Consider the following 27,324-nt stretch of genomic DNA (forward strand, 5'->3'; position numbering starts at 1 on the left):
ACACATACATAAAAACACACACACACATAACATAATTTTTTAAAAGGACTTAGGGCTGGAGAGATGGTTCTTCTGGTATGTCTGAAGACAGGCACAATGTACTCATACACAAAAAAACAGATCTTTAAAAAAATAAAAGTGCTTGGACACACATACTGCACACATGTAGTGCACATACATGCATGCAGATACAAACATACATGTAAAATTTAATACTTTTTGCTTTTGTATTTTTGAGATGGTCTCACTATATAGCCCTTGCGATCCTGACTCCTATTAGACCAGCCTGGCTCCACATTCAGAGTTCCACTTGTTTCTGAGTGCCAGGGTGGGAATAAAGGAGTGAGTCTCCACGCCCAGTGCAAGTCCCAACACTCGGGAATCCAGACTTCCTGGCTAGCCAGGCTACACAGCAACAGAGAGGTGGGTTGTGATGAAGGAAGACCCCAACCTTGGCCTCCCACCTCCATGCACTTACTCAAATGCACATGTACACACACGTGTACACACACACACACACACACACACACACACACACACACACACACACTCAAACACTTTAGTGCTCTAGTCAAAGAACAAAGCTTTTAATACTAAACAGTCTTTTTGGCAAAAAAAGAAAAGTAGGGCAACCGCCACCCTACAGCCCTGAAGAATGTGTGTCGTCATACTTCGGTCACCTGCAGCCGGTTCAGAGGAAACGCTCAGTCCAAAGGCAAGTTCAAGTCCACAGGTGAGGTGGCCAGGATGCCTGCCTGCAAAGGACAGAGAGCCCAGAGCTGACAGGAACTTCAGTAACACCACTGCAGTGATAAAAGATGGCGGCGGAGGCTTGGGAAGACGGGGAGGGGAGGCTCTAAGTCAGAGCTATGGAGACACCCAAAAAGAGGGATAGACACACAGATGGAGGAGTAGAGGAAGGACGCCTTGAGTGGTACACTGAAGTGGCCTTAAGTGATTCCGTGGTGTGGCTGTTCTGTGCTGCTCTAGGGACTGTGCTTAGGCCCTGCAATGCCCTGCCCAGTCTGTGCCAGTCTATGTCCCAGACTCTCCTGTCATCTAAAAGAAGCAGGAGTGCCGGTTTCTTTGCTGAGCTCTACTTGTCCCTCCTTTCTTTCTATTCTGTTCCAGTGTAATCTGAACCCCATCACCTCCCTATTCTAAGGAGTGCAGGAGGAGCCCACAGATGCTCACAGTAGCATCTTTCAGTCTTGGGAGAACCTACACCCTCATCAATTAATGAAATCCAGAGTCCTTCCTGCTGGGACTGACACCCATGTCAGGCCTTTCCTGCTCTATCTAGAAGGCAGGATAGGGTGTGCACAGACTATCTCAGAACCCCATCCCACAGTGATCAAGGGCCCTTCTGAGTCTGGCTATGTCTCTAGAACACACTTTTTTTTTTCTCTCTCCTTCTGAAGTGCTGGGACTCTACCATTAATCTATATCCTAACCTTTTATTTTTGTGTTTTGAGACAAGATCTCAGTAAGTTGCCTAGGCTAACCTTGAAGCTCTGGAGCCAAGGATGACTTTAAACCTAGATGCCTTTGCCTCAGCCTGTCTGATACTTGAGATGACAGGCCTGCACCACAAGATACCATCCTCTCCTCTCTCTCTCTCTCCCCCTTTCACACCACCACCACCCCACTGCTGTGCCTCAGCCACCTCCAGGAACTTACTCCAGGATCTTCTGTGCAGCCCTGGCTGGTCTGGATCTCCCTATGTACAGTACGCTGGCCTTGACCTCAATAGAGCTACCTGCCTCTGACTCCTCGGATTAAAAGTAAGGCATCATGCCAAACAGATTTATTTCCATTGTACATGTATAAAATAAGTCAGTGGCCAGTGAAGACCTCAGTGAGTTGATACTCAACATAGGAAGCAGGTTGTGGAAAGAGCCGTGGGGTCAAACTGCTGGACACTCAAGGCACTAGATAAGCACCCTATGCATCCTTGAAGATCCCATTCTCTAGCACACAGCTACCCTAAAACCATGGGAAGGATGAGACGGGAGCAGTGTGAGCTATTCTCACAACTGTTCATTCAAGCCAGAAGGGCACCAGACCTCATAAGCAGTGCCTGGCATAGAGCAAGTGCTCAATAGACACATGATGGATTGAATGGAAGAGCTGGGAGTTCTGGAAACTCAACTGTCGAGATTGCAGTAGGGTCAAACTGAGCCCTGGCAGGGTGTGTGTGACTTACCCAGCCCCCATGGGCCTGGATCCAGGGCGCGAAGCTGTGTACATGCTCAATGCTGAGGCTGGCCAGGGTACCCCCAAGCCCAGCCACGCGCCGGCTCAGCTCCATGGCTAGTGCTAGGCGTGCCAGCGGATCTGGGGATGGCGGTGGGGGCCCTGGGCACGGCATCGAGGGACTTGAGCAGTTTGGGGAGGAACTGCCTCCCCGGCTAGAGAAGAGCTCCACAAGGCGGGCGAAAGAGCCTGCTGACAGGCGGGCCAGCTTACGATGCAGGGCCGGGTCAGAGGCCAGCTGAGGGGCAGAGGGGCAGTGTAAGCCATGTGACCACCCTGGAGGGACAGGGTTTTCCAGCACCAAGTCCCACCGACCCAAGCTGCCTCTATGGCATTCCTCAGGAGACTTCCAGGAAGGGGTCCTAGAATTAGAGCCAAGTACAGTTCTGAGTTCTAAACAGTTAGTTCTCCTTTGGTCCTTAAACGCAAGCTGGGCATGGTGGCACATGCTTAATCCCAGCACTTGGGAGGCAGAAACAGAAAGAGCTCAATGCTCTGAGTTCAAGACTGGTCTACTGAATAAGTTCATGCAGAGCCAGGGTGACACAGAGAAGCCCTGCCTTGAGGGCGTTGCAGGGAAGAGTGCCTGAATCTGTGCTCTTTACAGATAATTGCTGTTACAGCACTGTTCAGTTTTCAAAGCCAGAATCCAGGAAACTCAGAGGCTATACCCTCTCGAGCAGGCTTTTCCTCCATATTCTAAGCTGTGTCCTTACTGTAGTCAATCAGGATTCTTGGGTTTAACTATGTCGCCCAGGCTGGCCCTGACTTTACAGAGCTCTGCCTTGCCTCTGACCCAGTTGCTGGGACTAAAGGTGTGTGCTCTCCTATCCCTCGCTGTCTTGTTGAAACAAGGTCCCTTAGTGTGGCCTTGGCTGCCCTGGAACCCTTCCGTGGCCCAGGATGACTTTGAACTGGTACTCCTGCCTCATATCCCAGAGTGCTGGGAGGAGGCTGGGTCAGCAGGCTCTACTACATCCAGTTTCAGCTCCTGCCACAGCCATTCTCTCACCTGGCTCTTGGTTCTGGCTTCTTCTGTTTCCTGTTCTTTGTTTTGAGTATTTAACTTGGGGGAGAGGGTGATGGAGACAAAGTTAAGGTAAGGCAGGTAAGCCCTGCTAGGCAAGGGCTCTGTCACTGAGCTAATCCCTAACGCCTCTGGTGCCTCCTGTTACCCAGGTCCCATTGCTTGTTGATGGTGTGAAGTCCTGCTATGGTGAGGCGCCCAGACGCCTGTAAAGGTGCTCTGGTGTCTACTGGAACCACACAGCATCAAAAGCCTGTGCGGCTCCAGCAACTGCCCCTATTCCACGACTATCCTCTCAAAAGCATGGAGTAGAGGCCGGTCACCTTTTGGTTGATGACTTCTGCCTCCTCCTCCAGCAAGGCTACCAGCCTCCTTAGCAGGGCTTCCTTCTCCGTGGGTGGGGGTCCCTGGATCTCTGGCGGGGAGGGGGGCAGAAGAGAATTGGACTGGGAAGGGCCCTGGCTTTGCACCTACCATCACCCCTCACCGGGGTTCCTCTGCTGCTTACCTGAGCTGGGCGGAGACTTGAGTTGCTCCTGCACCAACTGTTCCAGACGCTGGGCAACCAGGGCATAGAAGTCTGAAGAGGCTGGGCCTGGGCGGAAAGAATCAGTAACGCTTTGTGTTTACAGAGCAGGGTGTTTATGGTTTCTCTTTTCCCTATGATCTTGCCAGACAATAACAATTTCCATTTCACAAAAGGGTAAACTGAGGCCAAGAGACTTTAGTAAAATCCTCAGCCTTTCTACTTTGTTGCACCCTCAAATTCAACTGAGAATGTTCAAACTGAGCTCTGGAGACGATTCCATTCAGTAAAGGCAAACACAGCGTTCCCGCCATTACCACCTTATCCCCTGTCCAGTCCACACTCAGAAACTGGCCACAGGGCTCATTTTAAAAAACCCATCCGGGCTGGAGAGATGGCTCAGTGGTTAAGAGCACCGTCTGCTCTTCCAGAGGTCCTGAGTTCAATTCCCAGCAACCACATGGTGGCTCATAACCATCTGTAAAGAGATCTGATGCCCTTGTCTGTACCTCGTGTGTATCTGAAGACAGTTACAGTGGACTTATATATAATAAATGAATAAATCTTAAAAAAAAAAAAAACCCATCCAATCAGGTGCGCCTCTTAAGAGTTTATTTTTTTAATTTTATATGTGTGTTCTGCCTGCATGTGTGTCTGTGTACCACTTGGGTGCTGAGTGCCTGTGAAGGCCTCAACAGCGTCAGAAGCTGGACAACTTAACAGTTAAGAGTACTGGCTGTTCTTCCAGTTCTCCCTGCCAGAGAACTGGGGTGGGGGCTGGGGGGGTTGACAGTGGCCTGCACATACACACTCCCACTTCAGGCTTTTCCCGGGAGGGTTCAGAATGGCACAGGCAGCAGCATAGAGCACAGCTGCTGGAATAAACCCTGGTAATGGGGAAAGCAGGAAGGTTCATTAGAAACCAAACCACCACCCACATGATGGCTCCCAACTTTGTGTAACTCCAGATCCATGAGAGCCAATGGCTCCTTAAAAAAGAAAGAAGATTCATTGGTGAGTATGGGTGTTTTGCCTGCATGTGTGTCCGCGTACCAATGCATACCTGATGTCCTTGGAGGGCAAAAGGAGGCCTCCTTTCCTACTTCCTGATGTGTGTTTTTCATGCTTCATTTATGTGCTTCTGGGAACTGAATGCAGGGCTTCACGCATGCTAGGCAGGCACTCAACTGACTCAAGTTTTTGTAGTCCAGGTTGGCCTTAAACTCACAGCAGACCTCCTGCCTCAGCCTCTTTTTTTCCGGAGCTGGGGACTGAACCCAGGGCCTTGTGCTTCCTATGCAAGCGCTCTAACGCTGAGCTAAATTCCCCAACCCCCTGCCTCAGCCTCTTAAGTGTTGACTACAGCAATGTGCTACCCCACTGGGTCTGTTGATCATCACTGACCAAATCCAAAGATCCCTTCTGCCAGTTTTCTCTCTTACTTTAAATGGGAGAAAGGATTTGCCCAGTCATATTACCAATTGGCCAGGGAGTTGTGATTGACAATCATGCTTCCTGTCTCTTGTGTTGGGTAGTTGAGCTACAAAGAAGGCTTCCTTAAGAGCCAGAGAAGCACCCACGTAAGGAAAGAGATCAGGTTCCAAAGCACCTCCCCCTGGTCAACCACGGAAGTCTATGCTAGGGCTCTATTTTATGGTGCATGCCTGTGATTCCAGTATGAGGTGGACTGAGACAGGAGGGCTCCAGTAAATGTGATTATGTCTCAACATTCCCTTTACTGTAGTCCCTCAGCAGTGCACCCCCAAATCCATCGAGTGCTAGCCAGCCTTTCCTTCCAGCCCTAGCCTAGGACATGAGCAAGAACTGTCAAAATGGCAGTACCATGAGGGCCCCTCAGCCTACAGCCTTGGTGAAACACTACTGCAGGAGCTGTCCCCAGGGGTAGCAGCTCCTCTCCATCCTCCTGGAGCAGCCCCACAGAGATGGCATCTCAGCCAAAACAGCCTGCAGCCGAGGGCTTCTCATCCTAACCCATGGGCCCAATGCAGGGAAAAGGTGATGAAAAAAGGCCACCAATCCCTGAGCTTCCCAAGCTCAGGACTTGAAATCCCACCAATCGTCAATCTGGAAATCCCTGCCCTGAGAAGCTCCACCCTCTAAGAAGTCCTATATAAGCCCTGCCCTCTGTCTAATTCCCTGCTGTCTGATCCCAGGAGCAGAGGGCAGTCATCCATGGATTTGTCCCTCCATACTCTGAACCCTCCAAAAAGTCTCTTTCATGAGATTTTCTGCCTGGTGTGACTCTCTAATCAGAAGGCGCCAAGAAGAAAAGAAGCAATGAAGCAAAGAAGTGGAGCGGGGCTGAGGCTCCTGAGCACCTCGGCTCAGCTGGGGATGGATACCCTCCCTTGACCAAAACACCTCTGCCGAGGAGGCTTCCTCCCAGAGCTGTGTGGTTCCTGGGCCCCTATGTCTCAGGATGCCCTAACATTGGGACACTGTCCCGCCTCAGAGCTGCATGATTCTTGGGCTCCCGGTCTCAGGTCTCTCTTGCACTGGGATACCTTCATCCTTCAGAGCTGTGTGGTTTCTGGGCTTTGGAGTCCCAGGATACCTCCCATCCAGGCAGAAACACTTACCCCCTAGAAAGAAGTGTAACAAAGAACTGAAATGGCTATGGCCGGCACTGAAGCTGAGCAGTGTTGACTTTATAATGGGTACTGTCTGGATTCTTCAGGACCAAGGCTGCTAGCCTCCAAATTTCACAAGTGATCTGAAGAAATCTCTTACCAGGCTCTGAACCATAGCAGGGACGGAGGGGAAGGAAGCAGGGCCTAGAGGACTCAGGGGGAGGAGCTTCTCGCCCCAGGGGACAAGGGAGGCATCTTCGGAGTCGGCTCAGGAAATCTGTTGTCTCTTCTTGGGCAGGGCTCCTAGGGGCAAGAACCTCAGAGTTATCCCAGAGGGTTCTGAGCAAACAATCCCTTCGTCCTCTCGTGGAAGATTCTTGAAGCTTGGGACAGACATATGGGGTTAGGTATGAAGGGAGTAGACCACTAGACTCAGGAAGATCTTCTGATCAAAGGCTGGCCCTGGGGGAGTGGAATAGTATCTCACCTGGGTGGAGTTGGGACAGGGGACCCAGCAGTTTCACCGCGCCTAAGGAAGGCAGTCAGAACCTTCAGTGTGTCCTCTTGGAGACCCAACTCTTCAGAGCCGGCCATGGAGGTACCTGAAGCAGAAGACAGAGAATGTACCCAAATGGAGTGATAACTCAAACTTCATTCAATCACTGAATGAAGAGGACACCTTACTCCAAGGAAAAGGTGGCTTAAGGGCCAGTGGGGCAGTTGATTCCGTTGAGGAGAAAGGGCCTGAATTATTGAATCTAAGAAAGGACGTAGGGGTTGGGGATTTAGCTCAGTGGTAGAGCGCTTGCCTAGCAAGCGCAAGGCCCTGGGTTCGGTCCCCAGCTCCGAAAAAAAAGAAAAAAAAAAAGAAAGAAAGAAAGAAAGGACGTAACTGAGTGCTTGGACTCTTACATGCAGGAGCAGGAAGGGAGCCCTGAGTGCTGAAGGAGTCTCGAAGACCCTAGAGAATAGGGAACTACTAATCCTAGTACGCTTTGCGGCAAACGCTAGCCGGGTTTCCCCTCTTTTTCACCGAGCAGCCTGCTGGGAGATGTAGTTCCAATGACCTCTGGCGGGCACCAGGAGACCTCCGTGCTTGGAAGTCAGAGAGACAGGACTGGCTGTGACCTCTCCTGCAACCTAGCTCCCTCCCTGGTACCCCGCTCACCTGGATCGGGGTTCTGCCTCAGTCGTACTGGCGCACACACGCTTTCACTCAATTTCTACAAACTTTACTTCCGAAGTTCAACTTTCCCGCGCCTGCGCACTGGGCCGACACGGTAACCGCCCCAACGTCGAGGGGGCGGAGCGCTGTGTTGCATCATTTGCATATGGCGTTCCCAGCATGCCTGTAGGCGGAAGGCCAAAAAAGGGCATTGAGGGAGTTAGGCCGGTTCAGTCGGAGTGTGCTCCTAGGTTTTCTGACTTTTCTTAAAGTAAATGATGAGAAATTTTTTTTTTATCTCAAAATACCATTAGAAAGGAAAGTCCCAACGCTCGGAAGCTTAGTTGACAAAGAAGGGGGTTGCGTGGCTGCGAGTCTCAACTACTGTTTGGGAGCCCCAAAACCAGTGCTGACACCCGCGCCCCACGAGCGCGCAATTCCTCCCCTGGTAGGTAACGCGGAAGAACCGGGAGGGTGGCGGCCTCAGGGCACAGGAGCTCGGCTACCGAAAACCAGAATGGTTACGCGTTGTAGACGGAAGCCTGCAGTCTCAGCATCCAGACTGGAGGCAGTAAAGATTGCTGCAAGTTCGAGGCCAGTGAGCTCCAGGCCAGGCTGAACCACAGAATGAGCTCCAAACCAGCATGGGTTAAGCGAGTTGAAGACAAGCCTGAGCTACTGAATAAGTTTGAGGGTAGCTTGGGTTACAGAGTGCATTCGAGGCCAGCCTGGGCCACACAGTGAGTTGAAGACCAATCATGGCTACATAGCAAGTTCGAGGACAGCCTATGCTCCATACTAAGACCCTGTCTCAAAACATCCATAAAAACAATGTAGAAAAGACAAAGCAGAAGAAGCGACAGCAGCTGGGAGAAGACTCTGGAAATGAGTAAGGGTTTTCTGCAAGGGTGAGGTGGGTGTGAGAACAGTCATGATTCTTTAAAGACAGGGAAAGAGGACTCCACCCTGGAAATGGGGTACTTGCTTTGAGTAATAGGGGTTTACATTTAGAAAAGGGAAAGAACCTATGGAAAACTGTGGGGTAGGATAGGCGGTCCCGTTGGAATTGGAAAGGTGGGAAGGAGTTTCCCGTTTGTACACAGGAAAACAGGGTGAAGGAAGGCCTGTGCTGTATCGGGTCGGAGAGGTTTGAGTGCATTTGCCCCTTGACATACAGGCTCAGGAACTGCACTGTATGCGCAGGCTGGATCATGGGAACCCCGAAACCGCTGATTTTGCCTTGGCTGGTGTCTCAGCTGGACCTGGGACAGCTGAAAGGTGTGGCCTGGCTGGACGAGAGCCGTACAAAGTTCAGGATCCCATGGAAGCATGGCTTACGACAGGACGCACAGATGGCTGACTTTGGCATCTTCCAGGTGCTGGGGGGGAGGGGGCGGGGGGGGGCGTTGAGACTTCAGAGGCATTTATGGGCGTGACTAGACAGGGCTGGGTCTTGCTAATTAGGTGGGATAGACTTGGAGGGACAGCCCGGAATTGATTGGCAGATTCCAGGAATAGAATTCTGAAAGCCAGGTTGTGTCTCTAAAAAACTGTTCTGGAGCAATGGTTCTCAATCTGTGGGACGCAACCCCTTTGGGGGTTGAACGGGCCTTTCATTGGAAAACAGATATTCACATTAAGATTTATAACAGCTGGGGTTGGGATTTAGCTCAGTGGTAGAGCGCTTGCCTAGCAGGAGCAAGGCCCTAGCAAGGCCCTGGGTTCGGTCCCCAGCTCCGGAAAAAAAAAAAAAAAAAAAAGATTTATAACAGCAAAATTACAGTTTTGAAGTAGCAATGAAAAAAATTTGGGGCTGGGGACTCACTACATCATGAGGATCTGTATTCGGATAGTTGAGAACAGCTCTTTTATTAGAGGATGGGAAATCTCGGGGGGGGGGTGGGCTCTTGATTTTAGATCCCTTAAATCTTAAGAATTGGAACAGCCCTCAGGATGGGGTTATTAGCTACCAGATCAGCATGGTAGTAACAGAATGTGGGGTGAGGTACCAAGTAGGTCCTAGAATACTGGCTTAAAAAACAAAAGGCTTGGGTTGGAGAGATGGCTCAGCGGTTGGGAGCACTGACTGCTCTTCCAGAGGTCCTGAGTTCAGATCCCAGCAACCACATGGTGTCTCACAACCATCTGTAATGAGATCTGATGCCCTTTTCTGGCACATCTGAGGACAGCTACGTGTACTCGTCTATAATAAATAAACCTAAAAAAAAAAAACAAACCAAAATCAAAAGGCTTGAAGGTGGATGTGTGGCATACGTTTGTAATCCCAGCACTCTGGAAGTGGCAGCTAGAGGGTCGAAACTTGGAGCCTACCTTTGTTATAATGTGTGAGACCCTGTCTCATATTCAAAAATATTTTTCTAAAGTGTGGAAAATATAGATAAGGATGAGGTCGGGACAGAAGTCCTAGGGGCTCTATGAATGTGAGAACTTAGGTCAGGAACCAGAAATGTATGGAATATGGTGGGAGGTGTCTAAGTAGTCTTCCCTACTGTCCTGGAATCACTGATGTATCAGGCCTGGGCGGAAGCCAGTGGTGCCTACACCCCAGGGAAGGATAAGCCAGACCTGTCAACCTGGAAGAGGAATTTCCGGTCAGCCCTGAACCGGAAAGAAGTGTTGCGATTAGCTGAGGACCGGAGCAAGGACCCTTTTGACCCTCATAAAGTGTATGAGTTTGTGACTCCAGGTGTGTGTAACAAGGCTGGCTTGGGGGTCACAGGAACCGTGGGGTCTGGAAGATCTCTGCCACTTACTCTGCTCACTTCCACTCTGGACAGGAGGAGCAAGGGACTTTGTACATCTGGACACCTCCCCTGACACCAATGGCAAAAGCAGTCTGTCTGATCACCAGGTGAGGAGACACTAGTCTTGTGCCCAGCCTTGCCCCATCCATTAGGCCTCACCTTCTTCCCACCCCAGCCCTTACCCCTGGACCTCCATTCCCACCAATCTGCTACCCTCTGGCTCAGCTGAAGCTGTTGACTAGCTCCTTCCTCCTCCAGGAAGACCTCTTGGAATTACTCGATCACATGGCCTTGGGACCCCTCCCAGATGAGGGGTCCTCAGACCTGCCTATTGCTTCTGATCCTTCTCAACCACCACTAAGCCCCATTGTAAACAACTTCCCAAACCCAGCACCCCAGGAAAACCCACTAAGGCAGCTGCTAGCTGAGGAACGTGAGTGCCTGCTGTGGGGTAGGAAGGGCTGCAGCAGGGACTGTGGTCCTTACCTGGTCCTCTTCATCTCTCCCCTCCCCTCTTCATCTACCCCGGTACTCAGAGTGGGAGTTCGAGGTGACTGCCTTCTACCGAGGCCGCCAGGTCTTCCAGCAGACACTCTTTTGCCCCGGGGGCCTGCGGCTGGTGGGCAGCACGTCTGACAACGGGACACTGCCCTGGCAGCCAGTCACCCTGCCAGACCCTGAGGAGTTTCTGACAGACAGGCTTGTGAGGGAGTATGTGAGGCAGGTACTCAAGGGGCTGGGCAAGGGGCTGGTGCTGTGGCGGGCAGGGCAGTGCCTCTGGGCCCAGCGCCTAGGCCACTCGCATTCCTTCTGGGCCCTGGGTGAGGAGCTGCTTCCAGACAGTGGGAGAGGGCCTGATGGAGAGGTCCCCAAGGACAAGAACGGAGTCGTGTTCGACCTCAGGCCCTTTGTGGCAGGTGAGTACCCTGTGCGAATTGACAGCTATGGTGGTTGGTTGAATTCAGAGCATGCTACTAAGCTTTGTGGCAAAGACAGGCCTGTACCCACCAAGTCCAGGAACCGGCTGCTGTAACTGTGACCTAATGTAGTACAGGCTCAACATATAGAAGATACTCTGGTGTATACAGATCTCAGTGTCTACAGAACCGAGGTGCAGCAGGGGCTTGGCTCAGCTGCTAGTACCCCTGCAATTTACAAGAAGAGTAAGTCCCTCTGGTCCCGCTGTCCATCGGTTCTATGGTGTAATGAGCCCAGCACCACCTCCAGTTATTCCCACAGCCAGAATCCACAAGAGCCAACCAGAGAACCTTAGAGCCGTTTTGAAGAAGAGTCTCTGTAGCCCAGACTTCCCTAGTGCTAGGATGCATGTGTCAGGAAGGTACCAAGTGTGAGGTTGCGTTTATATTTGATACCTCAGTTTTCTAGGCAGGGTCTCACTCACTGCTTCTGCTAGGCTTGAACTCATATCCCTCAAGGGCTGGCAGGCATCAAGTGTCAATAGAGATGGAGTGGTCTGGGGTCTCACCTCCATAATACTGCTGGAGGAGGGAGGGGGCAGGAGCACTTGTGTGTCTGCAGGGACTTTTCACAGGCAGTGCCTAGTGGTGGCAGAACATCACCAGGGAAGCTAGAGGTTGAGCGGGTGAACAGGGACAAGCCACCCTTTCTTTTCTGACCTGACTCTTGGGTTCCCAGATCTCATTGCCTTCATGGAAGGAAGCAGACATTCCCCACGATACACTCTGTGGTTCTGTGTGGGGGAATCGTGGCCCCAGGACCAGCCGTGGGTCAAGAGGCTTGTGATGGTCAAGGTGCCAGCTGTCTTTATGCTACTGGGGATGGGAGGGTCCACTTGTGGAGGAACCTCAGCAGCCCGGGACTAAAACTCTCAGAAGGCTGTCTGAGACAACAACTGCAACAGCCCTCTGCAGCCACTATTCCCCATGCCCAAGATCTCTGGGTCTTCTCTGAAGGCTTCTCCAGATATCCAGAGCTTATTCTGACTCTAGACCTGTAGCTGGCAGGCGCAAGCCTTTACAGCCTTTAAATGTATGGCTCCCGGGGGCTTCCATTGGTTATGGCCTGGGTGGTGGGGGGTGCAGCCACAGTTCCTAGAGGCACTAGGCTGAGTGATGCTGGGTTATGCTGGTAGCCTATAGATGACTAGAGATTTGTCCTGCCTCCTTCAGGTTGTTCCTACATGTCTTAAGGAGCTGTTAGAGATGGCCCGGGAAGGGGGAGCCTCATCACTGAAAACCGTGGACTTGCACATCTCCAACAGCCAGCCGATCTCCCTTACCTCTGACCAGTACAAGGCCTGCCTCCAGGACTTGGTGGAAGACATGGACTTCCAGGCCACTGGAGAAACCTGAGCCCAGCTCAGCTGCTCCAATAAAGCAATTTATGCCACCATCACAAGTCTGCTGCACTACCCTAGGCTGCTGGTTATTCTACAGGGGTCTCAGTTTTCCCATCTGCAGCTGAGGGTTAGGTGCTCGGTGAGTGAGGTACACAGACAAGACACACAGCATGGCTACCAGCTCCTGACCTTTCCCCAAGGTCCCAGAGAAAGTATCACAAAGGAAGCTGTCACAGGCTGTGATCTCCCCAAGTTGTGATGGGTGGCAGCTGGCTATGGGGCAGGCTGACTCACCATCATGGATCACAGTGCTGCTCACACCAGAGGTCACTTGGTAGAGACAGCTCCAATGTACACAAGCCAGCTCAGGTGCTGCTCAAGGCTGGGCCCTGCCTCCTGCTACCCCCACACTCCTGAGTTTGGATACCTTCATGGTCACCCCACCCTACCCCAACTCTTTCTTCCTGAAAAGGCAAAGAGCGTGGGTTTTTTTGTTTGTTTTTTGAGACAGGATCTCTGTAGAGCCGTCTTTGAACTCACAGAGATCCATCTACTTCAAGTGTGCACCAGTACGCCAGTCTGTATTTCATGAAATCTTTAATGAAACTGGAGGGGGCATGACAGAAGGGCTGGGACTGTGGGGGCAGGCTAGGTCAACGGGTAGGGATAGGGCTAGGGTGGGCTCTCCTCTTCCTCACAGCAACCTTCCCCATCATCCCACTGTGGGGGGGCATAGTGGGGAAGTGGAGCCATAAATATGTCCAGAATCTCAGAGGCACAGGGACAGGGTAAGGAGTCTTAGAGAGGGGGCAGGGGCAGGCCTGGGCCACCCTTGTCTGGGGGCCCTGGCTCCTTGGGTGGCCGAGGAGGTCCTGGGGGGTCCCCCGGCTTGCGACCGTGCTTGCGGAAGTAGCGGTAGCGCTGGACGTAGGCCCTTACCAGGTTGCTCACCTTGACAGGGTTGATCTCCCCGCTTTTGCTGTGGCAGATCTGCAGAACCAGGAACAACTGAGTTCCTGCCAATCCCAGGGCACCCTCGACCTTGACTCAATGACCCTATGCCTCTCTCCTGGACCCAGGTCCCCAATCCCAAAGTCCCTTGGCCCCACCTTGTGGACAGCCTTCCTCAGGATGTCCTTATACTCCTCCTTGGTGATGTCTTTCTTCTGGTAGTATGGCTTGATGGCCAGCTTCACCTCCTCTACCGCCCGCTCCTGTGTGTGCAGCTTCTTCAGATACTGGTGTGAGACAAGGACGGTCAAGAGCAAACATGTAGAAGAGCTACAGCTCCCTCACCCTGGCCTGCCCTATCCTATTCTTTCTGCAGTTACCCCAGGCTAGTATAGACCTCTACGCTAGACCCTGTGGCACCCTTGCCTAGCCAGGCCTAGCAGTCTGCTGGGAGACAAACCAGTCGAACACTATACTGTTCCTTTCATGTGGTGCTGGGATTGGAACTGAGGGCTTGCCTTATTTTTGTATAGTGTCTCTAATAAGTTGTCCATTCTTGCCTTCAACTTTTAAATCTCCTGCCTCAGCCTCAAGTAGTAGGATCAGAGGTGTGTGCCCACCCCCAGTCCAACAACTGGCTCCCACCTATTCCTAAAAAGATCACAGGGTTACTCCGACTGCAGGGATGGCAGCTCGGCTGCTCAGACTCTTCTGGTTCAGGTCATGTCACCTGAGCTGACAGGAGCACAGGAGGGACTGAGCAGTTGAGCCCAGGCGGCTCAGGCTGCTAAGGTGGACAGCATCACAGGGGAACCCAGCCTTCCACCCTTGGGGAACTAGATCCCGTAATTCATGAGAGATGGGACACCGCCATCAAGGAGCTGTGCTGGGAGGCTGGGAGTCCTGGGAGAGTCCATGACCCACCCAGGTAGAGCTGGAGCTGCTTTCCCAAAGCGAGTGCAGGGCGTCTGGGCCCACAGCAAGCTGAGTGGGGAGGTCGGGGAACCACAGTACACGTGCTTTGGTAATAGGGACACACATGTCCCAGCTGTAGAGAGAGCCAGTCTTAGCTCTATGTGCCATGAGATTCTCAAGTGACACAGAAGAGGGGCTGCCTACCACTCCATAAAACACTAGCTAACACAAGACAAATAGCCCTAGAGGCCTGGCTAGCAGCATGGGGATGTGACCTAGTGAGGGGCTCTGTAAGCTGAGGTTATCTGTTTCCTGTTCAAGCCTACCCTGACAGAGAGCAGTGGTGGGTGCCTTCAGATAGTGCTGTCTGGGGCATGACCAGTCACATCCATCTAGAGAGCATTTAAAGGAAGCAGCTGGAAACCAATTTTTTCTGTGCCTGCAGGGTCCTCGCTCCAGCCTTGTCACTAGCTCCCTTGACTTCACACGCTAGGGTTACAGGCCTGAGTCTGTTCAGCCAGCTTGGCCCTAAGTGCTTGACTTTTTTTTTTTGACAAACCTATGTCTGCCAGTTATTTGAAGGTGGGGAGCAAATTATAAGGGGTGTTTATACATCCATGTATACATACATAAACTTTAAGTGTTTTAAATTCTTTTACACATTAATTCTTTTTATCTGGAACTGAGGATAGAACCCAGGTCTTCCTGCATGCTGGGCAAGCCCTCAATAACTGAGCTGCATCTCTAATCTGCTTTTCTGTTTACCTGCCCAGCCCCCAGTCCCATTCTTCTAGTGCTTTGACTCTCCCAGTCCATCTCACCTTGTCAGTGTCCCCACGTCCCTCTGAGCTGCTGCTGCCCTCTCTCTTGTCAGATGCAGGGACTAGCCCTGTAGGGGTAGGAGGGGTAGAGCCACAGCCCCCTATGGGGAGGCTGCCAGGAAGCAGGTAGCTGGAGGGGCCTGGGGGCAGACCCAAGGAAGTGGGCACGGGAGCTGGGGTCACCCCCAGAGTAGAGGGTGGCTTCCGGTGGCTGAGGATCTGTGAGAAGAGAGTATGATAAGCCAAGGGAGGTGGAAGGAAAGAGGGGTTTTTTTCCCCCCTCTGTTCCCTCAAATTTCCCAATGGTGTAGAGCAACAGGCTCCTCTTCTGGCCAATACCTTGCCCTAAGGCCTGCTGGGAGTTGTAGTTCCTCTCCTACCCCGAGGCAATGGACAAAAGAAGGGGCTGCGGGGACTCTTCCCCATGGGAGCCCACCTGGTTGGTGGCCTGGATCAGCTCCTGGGCCTTTGCGCGGCTGGCCAGGTTGGCTTCTTCCATCTTGAACAGGAGTGCAGTCACTGCAATGGACAGAGGGATGACAATCAAGGCAGGTATCAGGATGGTAACAGCCAGGTTCCTCACTTCATCCCAGGACAGAAAAGAGGGACGTCATCCACTGAAGATCACCACAGAGCCATGGTGTTCTTACCACTCAAGGGGTCTGCGTGTAGTAGGGTCAAGGAGTGCTAGGCTATGGCATGGAGACGGCTGAAGTAACATCTGCTAACTGACCTACCCCAAGTCCCAACCCTCCCCCACCTACAAGAAAACAGCACCCTGCTGTTCTATCTAGTTCTACGTGACTGGCTCCTGTGTTCAAATAGATCCCTGTACGCCAGTGCTTGGGCTAGATCCTGCCTGTTCTGTCCATCCAAGCCTATCTATACCCATCCCTCTCATGCCTTCACCTTTCCCTCTCCCCACTTGCGAAGACTCACAGGCCAGAACACCACTGGTAGTACAGTCCACACCAGCAGGTAGGTTCCAGGGCATGGGTGGGGGTAGCGTTGGCAGCTGGGAGGCCCTAGCAGCTGGCCCGTCCTCTGCGCCGGAGTCTCCAGCTGTAGACCCCGCACTGGGGGCAGTGCTTGGGGCAGCTGCAGCGGTGCTGGTGGCTGTGGTAGTGGCAGGCTGCTGCTCCTCTTCCTCCTCTTCCTCTTCTTCCTCTTCCTCCTCCTCCTCTGCCCCTACTCGGACCCCAGTGTCCTCACTGGCTTCCTCTGGTAGGAAGGAGACTTCAGGGGTCTTGCAGCTGCTATCCACAGTCTGGGAGTCCGGGGTGAGTGCGGGTGGAGGTGGGGCTACCTTAGGTGGAGGGGTACTGGGGGCCTTGGTGGTCCGTTCCTCCCCAGACCATGATGTTTCCTCTGTCCCCTTGGCGCTGGCTGCCTGGCTGCAGCTATCGGCCTTGGATTTCTTCAGTGAACCAGGCCCACCACTGGCCGTGCTGCTGCCTCCACTGCGAACCTTCTTCCTAGTCTTCGACGGCTTCGTCTTTCCCTTGGTCCCCTTGGCTTTCTTGGCCCCAGCCTTGGCTTTGGCCTTGGTCTTTTTAGGCTTGGTGCTGCCTGGGGCCACCTTGACCCCCTCTGCAGGAGCCCGCTCATCCGGCTTGAGGAATGGTGAACGGCTCTCACGGTCTCGGCTGAACTTGACCCCAATGGAACCCAGGCCCGAAGACGAGGAATCCTTGGCAGGGGTGGTGCTGCTGACGCCCTCTCGGATGAGCACAGCCACCTTGGACTGCAGTTTTACTTTTCGAGAGGAGCAGGAGGACGACGAGGACGAGGAGCCACTGCTTGGGGGTGCTTTGGGCAGCGCCCCTGAGCCAGGAGCAGAGTCCTTAGGTGGCCGTGTCTTCTTGGATGACCTGTCCCTGTCTCGGCCCCGGTCCCCATCCAGGGCCTTCCGTCGAGACGCTTTCTCCCTTGAGGACGAGGATGAGGACGCAGCCCCTGAACGCCTGCGATCTTTGTCACCCTTGGCACCTCGCTCATCTGCACTCAGACCCTCAGAGTCATACAGGACCTCCCGCTTTGGGGACACAGCAGGTGCTGGCGAAGGTGCGCGTGGCTCCGTCTTGTCTGGGCGACCCACTGTGATGGTTCGTTTGATGGCAAACAAGTCGTGGTCCGTGAGGTCCTGGATAGAAGGTGGCACGGCTCCGCGGCGTCGGCTGTCACGGTCAGAGCCCGAGGGAGGCACAGGTGCGGGCAGCTTCTCTAAGTCCCCAGAGCGCTTCTCTGCCCGGGAGCGCGAGCGCTTCTTCTTCTTCTTGCCACCCTCACGCCTCTTGCCCCTGTGCCGCTCACGTCTCGAGGAAGATGACGAAGATGCCGCTGGAGGTGGAGAGGCGGAACGCCGTCGGCGCCTGCGCTTCTCCCGGGAACGTGAGCGGTGGCTCCCACGTCTTCGGTCGGCGCTGCGGGAGCGTGAACGGCGGCGGGAACGGGAGCGTGATCGACGCCGGGCAGTGGAGTGGGAGCCAAGCTTGCGCTCACGTGAACGGTGCTTCTTAGCTTCCCAGGTGGGCGAATCCGGTGGCGCAGGGTCGCCACTGCGCTGCCGCTCTCTTCGAGCCTTCTTCCGAGCAGGCGGTGGGCCTGGCGAGGCAGAGCGCTGGCGGTAGCGCTCACGTCGCTGGGTTAGGATCTTGCGGCGCAGGTCCAGGCCGCCCCAGCGGGCATCAGCAGCCGGTGGTGCAGGTGGCTCACCTAGGTCCACTTGAAGTGCGCCCTCACCATCAGAGTCAGCATGTAGTGACAGGAAGTCATCACCCTCAGGGGCACGTGGAGCAGAGGCTGGGGGCGCAGCAGGGGCGGCCACTGAAGCCAAGGTGGCTACAGAGGCAGGAGGCTGACGAGGTCGTGCAGCACGGAACAGTGACACTGCCACCCTGGGCTCCTCCTCAGGCTGCACAATCTCGCCTTCCTCTATCTCTGGATCAGTCGGGGGAAGTGGTGGCAGCGGCAGCGCTGGTCCACCAGCCGTCGTCACGACTTCCACCGAAACCTTGCCCTCAAGACATGCCTCAGCCTCCGGTCCCACCACAAAGACCCTGCGGCGTGGGGCCCCTTCGGCCCGAGTGGAGTCAGCCTGTGGTGGTGTCCCTGGGGCTCCCAGCGTCTGCGGGGGTGGGGGTTCCCGGTGGGGGCTATCATCACCTGGGAAGTCCTGGCTCAAGCTGTTGTCATCATAGATGCCAGCCAGGGTCTCTGAGATTCGGCTGATGCTCTGTGATAGACCCTCCTCTTCCTCTTCCTCCTCTTCTTCCTCCTCCTCCTCTGGCGAGGGGGTCCCAGCTGATGAGCTGGGGTTGGAGCCCGTGGGCTCAAAGGGATCATATTTTTGCTCTGGGGCTGGCGGTGGGGAGTAGGCCTCGTCGGTGGGGTGGAAGGGATCATAGATGTCAAATCGTGGGGCAGGCAGAGCTGGAGGGGGTGGGGGTGGAGGAGGAGGGGGAGGAGAAGGAGAAGACGAAGATGGGGAAGGGGAAGGCGAGGATGAGGCAGAGGAGGGTGCAGGTGGTGGGGCAGGCCCTCCATCCCCTGTGCCCAAGGTGAGGAGGTGACGGGAACAGGCAGGTCGAGATGCATGGGACTGTGGAGAAACTGCAGAGAACAGGGTAGACAGAGCAATAATCAGTAACGGATCCCTCCTCTCTCCCAGGCAGAGGCCTGCAGACACGGGCAGTAGAGCACACTGGGGTGGTGAAGTGGTCACATCTCCAACAAAACTGACCCATTCATGCAGTACAATTAAGGAACAGAAGATGGGTTCAGTGGTAAAGTTGGGGACTGGGGTATGTGGCTCAGCTGCAGACACTGGCCGAATATGTGTGAAGACACCTAGTACAGCAGAAAATGGCCCCAGAGTCCACACCTGAACCCAGAGGGAGCCCTGACTTAATCTCACAAACCATGGGCTGGTCCTAAAGTCAATGAACTGCCTTGACTAATAGCAGTGATGTCCCCACAGGACAGAAGAACCAGCTGCCTCCTGTAGGAGCTGAACCTGTTTTGTGGAGAGGAAGGATGAAATGAGAGCTGGAGGCTTGGCAAACAAGAGAATCCTTTGAAGTTTTTTTGCCATCAACCTGCACCTGAGGCCTTAGAAGCAAGAGCCACTGACCCCCTGGGCATCACAAAGTGCTTTCCCTCCTCACCGGCCAGGCTCCGTGTGTCTCCTTAGCTTGCTCCTCAACATCCACTGCCCCAAGGACACACAGCAACGATGGCCGGGCCCAGACTCAAATGACTAAGCACAGGATCTTAACCCCCACCCAAAATGGCCCATTAGGACATTGCCAGTTCCTCATGCAGATCCAGGGCACAGCACTCTCTACTCATGTCACCATAGGTCCCTGGCTCAACCTGCCTACTTCAGATTCCTTCTATAAAATCAAAGTCTGCTCATTCACTAAACTCCTATTTTATGTCAGGCACAGTCCCAGGGGTGTCAGAAAAGCAAGCCCCGCCCTCAGGGAACTCATCCTGATGACAGGGTTAATATCCAGAGCCCAGAGGGTATCCAGGACCAACTCAGAGTTAGACTCCCCACTCTCTGCTCCTTTTGTCATTCCAACACAGGACACTAGTGTCTGGAAACACTGGACGACATATGATTTGGATATAGGGGAAGATCATGGGTGAATACCATGTTCTTTCTTCTATGGTCTTAATATTTCCTAAAACAAAACAAACTAAAAGGGCTGGAGAAATTGCTCAGTGGTAAGAGCACTGTCTGCTCTTCCAGAGGTCCTGAGTTCAAATCCCAGCATCCACATGGTGCTCACAACCATCTGTAATGGGATCTCATGCCCTCTTCTGGTGTGTCTGAAGACAGCTACAGTGGTGTACTTATATATAATAAATAAATCTTAAAACAAACAAACAAACAAAGACGAATGTGGTGGTGCACACCTTTTAACTGAGCACCCAAAAGGCAGAGGCAACCAGATCTTTGTGAGTTCAAGGTCAGCCTTGTCTACAATGAGGTCCAGGACAGCAAGGGCTACACAGAAACCCTAAACCCTTTCTTGAAAAACACAGAAACGGGGCTGGGGATTTAGCTCATTGGTAGAGCGCTTACCTAGGAAGCGCAAGGCCCTGGGTTCCGTCCCCAGCTCCGAAAAAAAGAACCAAAAAAAAAAAAAAAAAAGAAAAAGAAAAAGAAAAACACACAAACAAAACTGCTGAGGCTGGCATGATGGCACACACCTGTAGCTTCTACTATTCAAGAGGCTGAGGCAGGAGAATCACAACAGTATCAGGCTATATGGTAACAGGAGGAGACTTCTCCACAACTGGAAAAACGAAGCCAAGTATGACAGCACACATCCACAATTCCAGCACTCTAGATGGAAGGTGGATCAGGAGTTTTAAGGCCAGAGTAGGCTACAAAGCAAGATCCATCTCATGAAAACACTAAGGATATGACTCAGTGGTTCCAGGTGTGAGGCCCTGGGTTCAATGCCAGAAACATACACAGATACACAGGAGGGAAGAGCAGCAACAAAACATCTCAGTGAATAAAGGCAGCTGCCGCCAAACCTAAAGACCTGACTTAGATCCCTGGGACCCACTTGGCAGAGGGAAGAACAAACACCTGAAAGTTGGCCTATGGCTTCCAGACACTACCATGGAATATGCTGCCACCCCAGCCCAACACACCAACCAACCAACAGCCTTGTCAGTTCAGTTTAGAAACTAAGAACCCTGAGCAGGACAGAGCTGCAGTGCTAAGCGCAAGGGAGGTGAGTAGAGCCTAAGCCATGCAACCCTCTGCTCCCAAGCTCTGTCTTTAAAACATCACCACAGGAGGTCCAAGCCTGTGATCTCAGCTCATGGGAGGGCAGGGCAGGACTGCCACAAGTTCTAGGCCAGCCGAGGTCAGCAACAGGACAAGACCCTGCCTCAAAATAAATTAAAAAAAAAAAAAAAAAAAAAAAGCCAACAACAAAACCACAGCATAATTTCAGAGTCCCCATGAGAGCAATTGGCTAAATATATATCCCAGCCAGGACCCAAATGGAGCCATCTGTCTGTATGGACAGGTACTGTTGGGAAGTCCATCCTCTGTTATCTTTGGAGTAATGATCTCCTGGCGTTGCCACACTGGTCTTGAACTCCACAGCGCCTCTCCTTCAGCCTACCAGGGCTGAGACCCACAGTCAAGGCTACACTCACAACTGTACACCCTCAGGGATAGGACAGGTTCAAAATCTTCCTGTCGGCTTCTGGGGGTTCATGGGATCTGGGTACCATGTCCCCTGAGTCCAATTCACAACTGAGAAGGGACAAAGTATCTGTGACCTGCCTCAGTGGAGTCACAAGCCACTCTTCAAGGCACTAGTACTGATGGCTGCCAAAGAACAAATTGTATAAAGGCCTTCTCTCCACTCCACTTCTAGAAAGGGGGAGGTAAAGTCTCAAGCACCAGCAGCACAAAAATACAGGCCTAGATGGAGCCTAAGTCAGAACTGACCCTGGGTGTCCTGGGAGCTTCAGCTAATCACCTGCTGATGTGCTGAGGTCCCTGGGCACCTACTAGGTGCACAATGGGGAGCAGATTGTATCCCATATAACCACAGCACAGAACAAAATGTCTGCCCTTCCACTCAGACTCAAGCTGATCACCAGGCTCACCAATGGAGCTAGTGAGGAGCCACCTCCTAGGAGATGAATCCCCAACTCAAAGACACTACCAGTCAACTCCGATAACTGGTACCAGCATGCTCAAGGCTCCTATGTGATCCCCACTGCACTTTTATTCTATGAGTACACGAACTAGTCTGTATCTAATAGAACCGTCCTTACTACCTTCATTACAAATAGCCTACGTAATGCGAGTGTCTTAGCTTGGTGGCAGAATGCTTGTTGAACATCCAAAGTCCAGGACCCAGCACCATTCATACATAAATACAGTTGACTTTCACACAATTTCAAGACCACCCACCCAACACAGAACAGGCCAACATACCCGTCTTTCCTGTCCTCCAGGCCCTGAGGCGGGGCAACAGGCTGGGCACAGGTAGAGGCATGGGGTCCCTGTCACCGATACGGACCTCAGCTACCAGCTCTAGCACGTCCTCACTTCTGCAAGGCAGAGGAAATGGTGAGTCCCAGCAGTGCCACAGCTCTCAGGATAGGGTCACCGCGCCTTCAGTTACCCAGGTTCTTACTCGCCAGGCTGAAGGTCCAGGTGGCTGGGAACCCAGGTGTCGGGGGGATCCAGGATGCTCACCAGCTCCACAAGGAAACTATCTGCAGCTGTGTCCAGTACCTGGAAGGGGCCAAGTGGGCTCTGTTCTGTGAGCACTCACACTGACAACCTTCCGAGTTCCAGTCTCTCAGGAACCCACCCATCTGCCACAACAACGTTCTGGAATCCAACCAACCTTATCTTAATGGTTTCTGGGAGCCAGCTTAGTCAGGGATCTGGTCCCCAGACTCCTGTCACTGCCTGCCAAAGTCACATCAGACCCAGGGTTTAGATCCTCAGTTCCTTTGTCATGCAGGCCCCAGGATGAAGGTTGGTGGACACCCTTACTCACAGTGGCCATGTCAGCACCCCCTGACTCCTGTGAACGAGGCTCTGACCGAGGACTCCGACAGCAGCGCCTCCATTGTAGGCCACAACACCGAGAGCCATCTGGATAGACATTAAAATAAGATGGGACTCAATGTTAGGCCTTGCCTAGCACAGAAAGCAGGACCAGACCTAGTGTTTGCTGAGGGGGTACCTCCCACCTCCCAGCCTAGGCCAGACCCTGAGCTCCCCCAATGCGTCGCAGGCAGGGATGGGCCTGCACACACTGGCTTACTGAAGGGCATGTCTCAGCTCAGCCTTTGAGCCCTGCCCAGTCCTGGCTCTATGTCTCCTGCCTCTCAAGTGTCCTACTACCCTGATCACCTCTAGCCGGCCCTGAAACCACACTGGGTTCCCTCCTGCCAGCTAGGCCTGCCTTCAACAAACCCAGTACCCTGGACACTCCTGACCCTAGCACAAGAATAACACTCAGGACACCTCAGAAAAAATGAAGATAAAAGCCCAGAGGAAGGGTAAAAGTCTAAGAGGACCAGTGGACCTCATACCTTTATCATTAGGCAGGTCCCCCTGCAGGGAGCTTCCCACAGCCTGCTGAATGGCCCGCTGCGAAAGGGGAGAAAAACAAAAATCAGAGCCAAGGCCTCTGTTAGCCTGCTGTTTGGAAAGCATATTCCAGGCACCCAGCAGCCAGAGTCCACATGGAACCCGAAATCTTCCTGAGAGCCAGATTCAGGGCCTGGACCCTCAGCCTGTACCTCAGAGCATGAGAGCCTTGGTCCCCAGGCCTCACTGCCCTCAGTTGTCTTACCAAAATAAAGGCAGAAGGAGAAAGGGCAGGATCTCTGTCAGGTGGACCGTCTCCCCGATCCTCTCCAGACTCCTCTGTTTTACCTCGAGACTCATCTTCCTCCTCCATGGTCACCTGGGGTTGAGGGCAAGTTTGAGGTGAAGGCGACAGAGGCAGGAACAGAGGTGAAAGACCTCAAGGCCTCCAGTGCGTCCTCCTTTAGTGTCCCTCTCTTCCACCTCACTCCTGATGACCTCGTACTTGGTCCTACGCTGACCTGCAGGGACTAGAGCCACTCTTGTCCTTCTTCTGGATTTCAGCTGCCTCCCCGTCAATGGAAGGACTGCTCAGCCACCTACTCCAACGTCTGGCCCTCCACTGCCCACAGCTTCCCAAAGCTCCTAGTCAAACCTCCAATCAATCCCCAGACCCAGTCAAATAGATGCAAACTCAACCCTGACTTCAGGTGTCATGATTTTAAGGCGTGCTTCAGTCTAAGAAAGCCACCGTCCCCACAGCGAGGAATGTGCCGACATGCTCAGTGGCACTCTGTAACAGGTACCGTAGCTTCACACAGCATTCGCCATCCTCCATGGTGAGGAACCCAAGAGTTTTGTTTACAGCCATGAAACAGAACTATGATAGTATGATCATCACAATCACCACACCGCTTTTAAAACAAAAATGCCAAATTTCAGAAAGGCATGCTGTCCTCCCAGCCCCATTGGGACACTTGCCTATCACCCAGCTGCCTGTCCTGTGGAAGCATGGCCAAAGCCTCGGTGATGTCACGGGAATTCTGAGCTTTGAGTGCCCAGTCAGGTAGTTGAAAGAGCATCCTTCAGACTGGTGGATGTCTTGATTGAGGCTTCAGAAAACATGAACATCACAGCTGTAAACCTCCCCACAGCTGTCAAACCTGCTACTCTGAAAACACCTAATCTTGGAATTCTTAAAAGCTCTAGGCTCCCTAAATCACACTAGTGTTTATCTGAAAATGGCAAAATAGTAGCATGTATATCACACTCATTCCCACTGATAAATGGCTGGATACACATTAGCAATAATTTTATCAGTGGCCCTTAGACCAGCTTTCCCCTTTTTGCCTCAACCTACTTCCCTGGTTGCTCACCCACAAGGAAAAGTCCTAAGCCCTGGTCTCAGTCCTACTGAGTCCACAACCTCCTGGCTTCAGCTCTCCAAATCGTCAGCTTCCTTCCTAATTCTCACAGGCATACCTTAGTCTGACAGCCCCTCTACCACATCCAAGCTTCTCTAAGCTAAAATTCAAGACTTCCCTATACTGTATATCAACAATTCCCAGCTCTGGGACTGCTCTCTCATAGTCTGATACACATGTTACACAGAGCCCTGACTGTCACATACAAGAAACTGTACCAAAAGCTCCTGACTGCAGATTTGGAGATCCCCAAAACCATTGTAAAAGGCTCTGCAGACCATGTGAGATCAGTGATCCCTCAATTACAGGGCTCTGGGAGCAATTTAGTGGTTCACAAACAGCTCGTTACACATAAAACATAATGGAAAATACTTCCCAAGTTTCAAATGGAACCTCGAGTTTACAGGACTGGAGTAATATTAGTAAAATACATATGTTGGCATGCATTGAATCTCATCGAATAATGTAGTCTTTCCTTCCTATCAAGGTCAAGTTGCAGAGCATTGTATTAGATGATTCTAGACAGCTCAATGGACTCTCAGGTCCAAGGAATGATTCTATCTCCTCAGCACTGGGACAACACAGGTTCTTATTTGTTTAAAACCATTTTCTTTTTAATTACTTTCTGAAAGGCAAGTACATTTGAGCTGGATAAAATGCCCCGCGTTTTCTGTTGTATTATTCTCTACACATTATCTAGTCTCCAAAAGCATTTGAATTTGCTCTAAGACATAGACGGGATTCTTGCAATCCCTGGAAGATTCTAGTCCCTTCAAACTACCCCACCCCATCCCTGTCTCCCAATCACCCCCACATAAAACACTTCCCAGACTTTAGAGACTCGTTTATGCCTCTGGGCACATCACAATGCTTGCTTCCCTCTCCCTATGTGGGAACACATCTCTTTCTTCCAGGTGGACCTTAACACTTCTAATCCTTGAAGTGAGCTTCTAGGCCTCCTAAATGGTCCCTGATCCATAGAGATGAGCCGAATGCAGAGGCCAGCACCAGTAGAGACTTCCCAGCCCTAACAGATATACCCCAGTGAGCTAGGTGACTCTGCAGACCCCCTTAACTCCTGGGGTAGTGAAGATCTCAAGATGGCCCCAAAAGCCTCTCAACAGACCCTTGCCTACGGTCGCACATAAAAACCATCTACAGCGCCTGCAGACATGTCCGGGTTCAGCAATGGGATGGAGGGTGGGCCTAGGCGCGGTCCAGGCCATACGAACGCCCTCTGGCACCTACGGGCGCGTCCCAGGCCCTAAGAAGGCCCCCTACTCAGAGACTGCCTTGGCCGCTGCAGCCGGGTCCGAGGGTGCCACGCTACGCTCTCCAGGCCCCGTGGCATACGGGCGACACTCGGGGACGACTAGCGACTCGACTCCGCCCCGCCCACCCCGCTAGGCCCGAGCCCCGCGGCCCGGACCGCCGCCGCCATCTTACCCCGCCGCTCGGGCTGCGGCTCCGGTCCCGGCGCGGGGCGGGGCGGACTGGGGCGGGGCTCGCGATTTGAGCTGGGGAGGGGCGGAACCAAATTGCCGCGGAGCTTGTCGGGATTTCAAGTACCCAGCTGGGTTTCCAAAGGGCAGGCCGGGCGGGAGGAGAACTCCGTTTCCCAGAAATCAATTCGTCACATGGAGGTGGAGTGCGCGCGCTGTATGCCGGGAGATGTAGTCCGTGTGAAGCCTTCGTCACGCGGGGACAGTGTAGGGGTGAGAGGTGAAGTGGGCGGGGTTGCTGGAGCGCGCGGTGCGACCCCCCACAGTGCCCTGCGTGCGCGGGGAAAGGGCGGCGGATCAGGAAGTGATGTAAAAAAGGCGCTCCGTTGTTGAGATCCATGGGAATTGTAGTTCAATTGGGATGGAAGCGATCCCCGCCTATAGTCTTCCTTTCTGAATGAGACCCTTCTGATTTCCTCCCCTATAAATCCTAAGGAAACTTTTTGAGGTGTCTTATGTGTCTCAGATGGGCCTGGGGCTTGTTGCTGTCATTCTGCCTCTGTTTCCACAGTGCTGGGACTTATCAGTCATCATGCCCAGCTTATTAAATTATTTGTTTTGGGGGTACTAGAAATTGAATTTAGATGCTCATACATGGTAGACAAACGTTCTATATATCACTGAACTGTATCCATAGCCCTCTTTTCGTTTTTTATTTTGAGATAGGTTCATTCTAAGATGTCCAAGATAGCCTTTAAACTCCATTAAACTTGGAACCCAGAGCTGGAGAAATTGCTCAGTGGTTCAGAGCACTGGGTACTCTTCTAAAGGTCCTGAGTTCAATTTCCAGCAACCACATGGTGGCTCACAACCATCTGTAAAGGGATCTGATGCCCTCTTCTGGTGTGTCTGAAGACAGCTACTCATATACACAAAATAAATAAATCTCTAAAAAAAAAAATCACTTAATAAACTTAGAACCCAGGAGTCATCCTTACTCAGGACAGTAAAGTTCAAAATCTGAGT

The 27,324-nt window shown here is 52.6% G+C and overlaps 3 protein-coding genes across 25 annotated transcripts; 1 reads left to right on the plus strand and 2 right to left on the minus strand.

The window, feature by feature from the left end:
* Positions 1-56: 56 nt before the first annotated feature.
* On the minus strand, positions 57-8,776 carry Bcl2l12 (Bcl2 like 12). Of its 12 annotated transcripts, NM_001108480.1 has the most exons (8): positions 8,690-8,776; positions 7,569-7,749; positions 6,888-7,002; positions 6,561-6,703; positions 3,792-3,878; positions 3,607-3,698; positions 2,207-2,494; positions 57-755 (listed from the first exon to the last, which is right to left on the minus strand). In NM_001108480.1, the coding sequence occupies exons 3-8, from the start codon at positions 6,992-6,994 to the stop codon at positions 705-707; spliced, it is 768 nt and encodes a 255-aa protein (NP_001101950.1). In that variant the 5' UTR covers positions 6,995-7,002; positions 7,569-7,749; positions 8,690-8,776; the 3' UTR covers positions 57-704. The 12 variants fall into 12 exon arrangements, 8 of the variants coding, with proteins under 8 accessions (NP_001101950.1, XP_087425348.1, XP_087425375.1 ...); XR_015630124.1 differs by lacking the exon at positions 8,690-8,776 and having other exon boundaries at positions 567-755; positions 2,207-2,618; positions 7,569-7,691; XR_015630125.1 differs by lacking the exons at positions 7,569-7,749; positions 8,690-8,776 and adding an exon at positions 7,313-7,370 and having other exon boundaries at positions 567-755; positions 2,207-2,618.
* Irf3 (interferon regulatory factor 3) lies at positions 7,776-12,706 on the plus strand. 8 transcript variants are annotated; one of them, XM_087654995.1, is made up of 8 exons: positions 7,776-8,454; positions 8,743-8,941; positions 10,101-10,272; positions 10,364-10,437; positions 10,589-10,763; positions 10,867-11,247; positions 11,987-12,102; positions 12,481-12,703. In XM_087654995.1, the coding sequence occupies exons 1-8, from the start codon at positions 8,354-8,356 to the stop codon at positions 12,661-12,663; spliced, it is 1,401 nt and encodes a 466-aa protein (XP_087511121.1). In that variant the 5' UTR covers positions 7,776-8,353; the 3' UTR covers positions 12,664-12,703. The 8 variants fall into 8 exon arrangements, with proteins under 8 accessions (XP_087511121.1, XP_087511123.1, XP_087511124.1 ...); XM_087654997.1 differs by having other exon boundaries at positions 8,769-8,941; XM_087654998.1 differs by having other exon boundaries at positions 7,776-8,013; positions 8,769-8,941.
* Positions 12,707-13,230: 524 nt separating this feature from the next.
* Positions 13,231-26,336, minus strand: Scaf1 (SR-related CTD-associated factor 1). 5 transcript variants are annotated; one of them, NM_001400823.1, is made up of 12 exons: positions 26,303-26,336; positions 24,414-24,544; positions 23,698-23,811; positions 23,435-23,492; positions 22,894-22,991; positions 22,522-22,622; positions 22,320-22,435; positions 16,277-18,949; positions 15,774-15,856; positions 15,338-15,556; positions 13,760-13,888; positions 13,231-13,640 (listed from the first exon to the last, which is right to left on the minus strand). In NM_001400823.1, exons 3-12 carry the CDS (start codon positions 23,803-23,805, stop codon positions 13,449-13,451), a joined length of 3,777 nt encoding a protein of 1,258 aa, NP_001387752.1. In that variant the 5' UTR covers positions 23,806-23,811; positions 24,414-24,544; positions 26,303-26,336; the 3' UTR covers positions 13,231-13,448. The 5 variants fall into 5 exon arrangements, with proteins under 5 accessions (NP_001387752.1, XP_087440936.1, XP_087440931.1 ...); XM_087584810.1 differs by having other exon boundaries at positions 26,105-26,336; XM_087584805.1 differs by having other exon boundaries at positions 25,983-26,336.
* Between the last annotated feature and the right edge of the window lie 988 nt (positions 26,337-27,324).

Source organism: Rattus norvegicus, chromosome 1, assembly GCF_021556685.1.
Source record: "Rattus norvegicus strain SHRSP/BbbUtx chromosome 1, alternate assembly SHRSP_T2T, whole genome shotgun sequence".
In the NCBI taxonomy this organism is placed as follows: domain Eukaryota; kingdom Metazoa; phylum Chordata; class Mammalia; order Rodentia; family Muridae; genus Rattus; species Rattus norvegicus.